The 6,000-nt window shown below is 39.4% G+C and overlaps 1 protein-coding gene across 2 annotated transcripts in view; it reads right to left on the bottom strand.

The window, feature by feature from the left end:
* Nucleotides 1-212: 212 nt before the first annotated feature.
* sptb (spectrin, beta, erythrocytic) overlaps nt 213-6,000 on the bottom strand; it is a 32,557-nt gene continuing 26,769 nt past the window's right edge. For both annotated transcript variants that reach the window (XM_023827480.2, XM_023827478.2), the window contains 6 exons: nt 5,714-5,775; nt 4,923-4,986; nt 3,822-4,060; nt 2,837-3,010; nt 2,703-2,745; nt 213-2,231 (listed from right to left, as the gene is read on the bottom strand). In XM_023827480.2, the coding sequence (XP_023683248.1) occupies nt 2,043-2,231; nt 2,703-2,745; nt 2,837-3,010; nt 3,822-4,060; nt 4,923-4,986; nt 5,714-5,775 (771 nt within the window). In that variant the 3' untranslated portion in view covers nt 213-2,042. The remainder of the gene's footprint in view (nt 2,232-2,702; nt 2,746-2,836; nt 3,011-3,821; nt 4,061-4,922; nt 4,987-5,713; nt 5,776-6,000) is intronic.

Here is a 6,000-nt window from a genome sequence, read left to right as displayed (position 1 = left end):
GACAGTCCAATAACTGAGGAATGAAGAACAGAAAACATTGAATATATGGAACCAGTACTTCAGTTATCAAGGGAAATCTTTGAACTTGTTTTTTTGTTTGTTTGTTTTTGCATATGCCTCAATTCAAATTATAATGAAAGTGAAAGGTTTAAACAAAAGGCCTTTTTGAAATACAAGGCAGGTATTGCTTCAGGTAAACGGTAAAACAAAAGTTACTCCCAAGTGCTTGTTTTATTGTTTCTGTTTCAGGATCAGTTCTCAAAATGCCAGACCAGTGTCTGTTTCTAGCTATGGAGTATAAAATACTAATAAAAATATCATTAGCTTACGCAAAGAAAAGATATGCAAATAAAATGGCTGAAGGCATCAAAAATGTACTCATCCTTATGCATGCCAAAGAAAATCTAAAGGCTTGACTGTGCTTAAAGACATTGGTGGCGATAGCATTTTGTGACAGTGAAGTAAGGCGACCATAGTGATGAAATGGGAACACCCGGTGGACACAACTGCCCTATACAACTGAAAAATAAATCAGCTATACTTTAGTTTGCAAATAATTATAAATACAACAAAACTAATAAAAATCCATTTCCTTATATATATGTATATATTTCAGTCTGACTAAAAGCGAATTTGCACTGCATGGTTTCTCTCAGCATAGAAACAATATTTAAGTGTGCAAGCATTAAAATCACATTTTGGAAAATAAATACTAGATGTACAAAGTGTCACATCCATCCATCCCTTCCTTTTACAGCTTTTTTACAAGGTTACCCTCACATCCAGATTGCTTTGCATACTGTTTGATTTCTCTGGGATACGGGTTAACAGAGAGGTCTGGCTGGCTGGGTGGGAGGGGGATTGGGTGGATGGGTGCTTTGAAGCAAAGAGTCAACCGAGAACCAAAGAGATGTCACTCTGGAAACAGGTTTTTGACTTTTTTAGCGTCAAAAATAGCACCATATTTGACAAAGCATACATATTTTTTTCCCCAAAAATAGGAGTGCTGTATTTAATGTCTTTAAAAAAGGATGATCCAGTTATGGATTTATTTCAATTGCTGTCGAAATACTTATTTGGTTTTAGTAATTTAATTTATGGCATTATTTGGTATCTTTCATGATGCAATTTTAAAACAGCATCATCTCAGTATCACAGTGTGATTCTCAGTTTTGGTAGTGTGAATAGCCCAGCCACCTGCATAGAGCCATCACCCTGCATGTTTATGGCTGCAGTATACAGTACTATACAGCTTCAGGGTCAACTCTCCATCAGCAAAACTATACCATCCAATTAAAACCAGCATATACAAAACTAAATCTCAGCCAGCTCCCAGGCTGTAATAAAATATTCTGATGCCAGCTGCACAGTATTATAATTCACAACCATTTCTTTATATCAGGGTTATTCAACTCACGGTCCTCGAGGTCCGAGCACTGCTGGTTTTCCAGCCTTCCTTTACCTGTCAGTCAGGTGTGAAGCCTCTGACCAATCAGAATCAGTAATTATTAAACAACTACCTGCGGGGAACTGAAAACAAGGCCTGGATTTGGAATCGAGGTCCAGAGTTGAAGAACCCTGCTTTATATGAAGAAGGAAAATAAACAAAACAAAATGTCCTAAGTTTCTAACACATATTATAAACAACTTGAAGCATGCCAAAATAGAACAGAAGCAAAAAAAAAAAAACAAAAAAAAATCTATAAACATTCTTTGGTTAATAATATATATTTTTTTGGTTACAAAGTAAATTACTGCATGTAATTAAAAAAGACATATCAGGTGTACCACAGCATCAGGCATACCTCAGTGCAGACAAGAATAGTGTGCTATTCATTCCCAATTAATGCCATTTTTGTTTTCTTAAAGCTTTATAATTGTTACCATGAATAAAGGTGGGGACAGAATGAATGACCTGGTGATAAACAGCTTTTTGTCTTTTGCTGCCCAGATATCCAGATCATCTTGGGTGACCAGGCCATCGTATGAACATTATCCAGATCATCTTGGGTGACCAAGCCATCGTATGAACATCCCTTGTCTCATTTCTTTTTGGCGAAAAGGCGAAATCTCTTCTCCTTGTCTTTTTTGTCAGAGCTGGGTTCCTGGAGTGTGGAGGAAGACGGAAGCGGCAGGCTGCCTGTCAGCGCATCTGATGGCCCTGCGTCCTCGTCCTCCTCCTGAGGCATCACTGCTCCTTCGATTGCCTGGGTCCAGCTCAGGAGATCTTCCTGCAAGAGAACCAGAAAAATCCACCTTCTATGTAGATGCTACTATTAATGCCTGCAGCTCATGTTAAATGTTTATGTTTTTGTTAGTATTCATGCTCACTTAAATAATAAAACTAAAAAATAATGCACACTTTTATCATAGTTTGTTACCCTATACAGTACATCCATTCCTTGTTTAACGACTGAATTCCATTCAATGACCAGGGGTGAGTTTCCCGAAGCGTTCTTAACGCTACGTCGTTCTTAAGTTCTGTGTTAAAAGATAGAACTAACGAACGACGTAGCGTTAAGAAGGCTTTGGGAAACTCACCCCAGGTCATTTAGTGAAACAGTTACTCGTGGTGACCTAGGTGTAACTGAGCTTTGCACTGAGACGATCGTTGGCTGCTGCCATCTCATTCAGGTAAAGCATCTCACAGTCACGCTAGTGTTACTTTCACCCCAACATGCATTATTGTCAGGTGTACTCACCTCATCTTTACACTGAAACAGATACTCACTCCCATCTGCTAAACTGTAAAAGGGAAACCAAGATGAAAAATTTACTTGCGGAAAACGAATGGATATCGTTGGATTTCCATTCGGTTCTCACGCTGGATTCTTACCGCAGCTTGAACACCAGCTTCTTCTTCTTGTAACTGGTCAGAACCTCGCAAATGGCATTGCTGAGAGTCAGGGGTTCTTCCCCATGGTAGGTGACACCAACACCAAAGCTCTTAACGTCCTTGTAGACGGACAACTGTCCCGGCTTCAGCACGCAGTGTAAGTTGTTCCAGGACCTAGCAGATTGAAAAACACACATAAAAAACACGTTAATTCGTCAGTAACTTCTAAGCTACCATCAGTAGCATGAAATTCCCCAGAGATTCTATTGCCCTTTGACATAAATGTGTGTAATATGTGTGTAAATGCACAATATAACGACTTAGGAAGGAGTTTGATATTGGGGCAGACAAATGTAATCATTTAAATACCAAGGTCTTTATATGCTGGGGGGGATGACGTCTGAAGCCAAATTATATACTGGGGGGGCACATGTACTACGTCCCCCCCCCTGTCCCCCCCCCCCCCGATTCCCACGGCCCTAGTATAATATATTCATCTATTTCCCATAACCACAGATCAGGGTTGTGATGAACCTGGAGCATGAGGCAAAGGACACTCTAGATGGGATGCCACATGGCCACACCATCACACATAATCACGCCATTTAGGGATTCGCCTGGTTTGTTTTGGGAAACTTGGGAAACAAGGGAGTAAGTCCATATACACAATGCTAAGGACAGAAATCAAACCTTCAGCCCTGGACGTGCATTCAGCTGTACTGCCCAAATACACATCATCTATACAACGACATCATTTTGTATTTTTTGTTACACCTGCTATAAAATGCCAGCACATGTTTATCTAATTGTTAATATATGTTAATATAAAACGGACTTAAATGTGTTCATGTGTCAACTCTTCAGATTCTGTATCATCCATATTTGAAATAAAAACAGAAAAGTAGTTCACAGCAGTTGCTCTTGGGTCACTCAAATATAACAGCATTGATATTAAGGAAAACAGCACTAAAATCTGAACTCAGACCTGTTGGAAGCTTTCTTTCCAGTCGCCTCCAGTTCATGCTTGCGGCCCAGGGTCCCCTCCAAAATCACGGCCTGGCCTTTCGGTGCTCCTGCGGGGAGGGTGGCCGCCTCCTTGGTCTCCTTGGTCAGCTTCTGAAGCTCTTCTCCAGGGCTGCTCTCGTCGACCTCCAACACCACTGCTGCCGTCGTGTCCTCAGCAGATCCCTCCCGCTGGCTAGGACTGGGTTCTACTGGGGCAAACTGGTGACAGACACAAACGTACAGTAAGTGACAATGCACGCAAATACCTTTCAATTATAAATGTTGTCTTCACAAAATCTAGATTTCTTTATCGTTTTCATAAGTAGCACTATATTTAAGCTAAGAACTGGCTATAAAAAAGGCCTAATTCTGTCATTTGGACAATTTAACATTTTTAATTTGAATTATTTGACAAAGCCCCACACTTGACTTTGGTTAGTAATAATGAAAATAAATGTGCATTTCACACAGTATGGAATTTAACTTTTGTGAACATTACCGAGTTTAATTTATATCGCATATAATGAATATTTACCAAAAAAATTAATTTGTAATAAAGTTTATTATGTATATAAAGTCAGCTAGATGAATTGTATCAATACTTATGTGGAGACATTTCTGATTTCACCCACAAAGAAATCCATCATAGTTTGAATAAAATCATATAATATTAGGGTCATGGTCTAAGGTACAGTAGCTGATACCATGACAGGGGCACAAAGTAACAATTACAGACGTTTTTGGAAAGAATATCAAGTCATTTGTGTTAACAAAAAGAGTATTATGAATCAGCTTAGTGAATCTTCAAGATTGCAAATTTAAAAATGTACTCAACAGAGCCTGCAGGGTCTGTTCGCACTGAATTCTAGGTAAAGGTCACCATGTTTTACATAAATGTATTACATATGACATTAAAGCTGTCTATTGTAAAATGCAAAAGATAATTACATAATGTGGGTGATAGTACATAACGAAGTGAAAATTTGTTACATTTTGTCAAGTTATTACATAATACGGCATAATTACATAATGCATTGTAGCAAGGTTCATATGAAAACACCAAACACAACACAGGACTGACCAGAGATGGCTCCTCCACAGTATCCATTGGGGAGGACTCCTCCACAAACCCTGTATCTTCTCTCCTGGGGGGGCAGTCAATGTTTAGAGTGTGAATTCTTTTGCATGGGATATAATGCAGTGAAAAATAAATGCAACCAAACTAAAACAAAGCCTGCAAAAATCCTGCTAAATGAACTGAAAAAACTTTAGAAAATAAATAAAATATAACTTACTAGAAGCAATGTACGGCCTTTCAATATATCATACTGAGCATACCTCTAAATTTAACGTGTTTTCGCCATTAAACCAATGATGGACAGTCTTATCCGCAAAGGACCAGTGTGTGTGCAGGTTTTAGGAATAACCTTGAGGTCAGCAGTTCAAACCCAGGTGTGAGGACTCTTCAGTAAATCAGTCCTCTAATTAGTAATCTAATTAGGGAGTTGCAACGAAAACCTGCATACAAAACAGCCCTTTCTAGATAAGATGGCCCATCCTTGCATTAAACTGTCGCGTCACTGCTACAAACTGTAAACTCACTGTTGAAGAGCTGAATAGTTCAGGTCCAGAAAGTAAAAATCCATACCAAGGTTTCATTTCAACCAACCAGTTGAGCATAAAGAGTCACAGTCACAGAGTACTCAACTGGTTGGTTGAAACAAAATCTTGGTCTGGATTTTTACTTTCTGGACCTGAACAATCCACCCCTGTTACTGCACATAACTAATTCTTTTCTAAACAAAGCACCACCAAGACGGCAAAGATGAAAGTGCATGAATGGAGTGTTCTTTGGGGGGGGGGGGGGCTGACCTGCTGTCCTGCAGCTGACTCTGCATGTCTAGCTGCTGCTTTCTTAGCTCCAGCAGTTCCAGCTGAGAATGCACAAAAAACCATTAACCAACAAAAAAACAGTCAAGAGATCATACACACACACACACACACACACACACACACACACACAAATAGCGAGTACACCACACAACTGGAGAGACCCAACAGATCTCATGAATAAGCGTGCACATCCATATAGACAATCAGGGAACTACACAGAGAATGTCAGAAGATCATGCACAGATAATCACTAAGATTACTAGATT

Source organism: Paramormyrops kingsleyae, chromosome 14, assembly GCF_048594095.1.
Source record: "Paramormyrops kingsleyae isolate MSU_618 chromosome 14, PKINGS_0.4, whole genome shotgun sequence".
Classification (NCBI taxonomy): Eukaryota; Metazoa; Chordata; class Actinopteri; order Osteoglossiformes; family Mormyridae; genus Paramormyrops; species Paramormyrops kingsleyae.
Note: the sequence above shows the minus strand (reverse complement) of the source record. Positions and strands in the feature narration are given on the sequence as shown.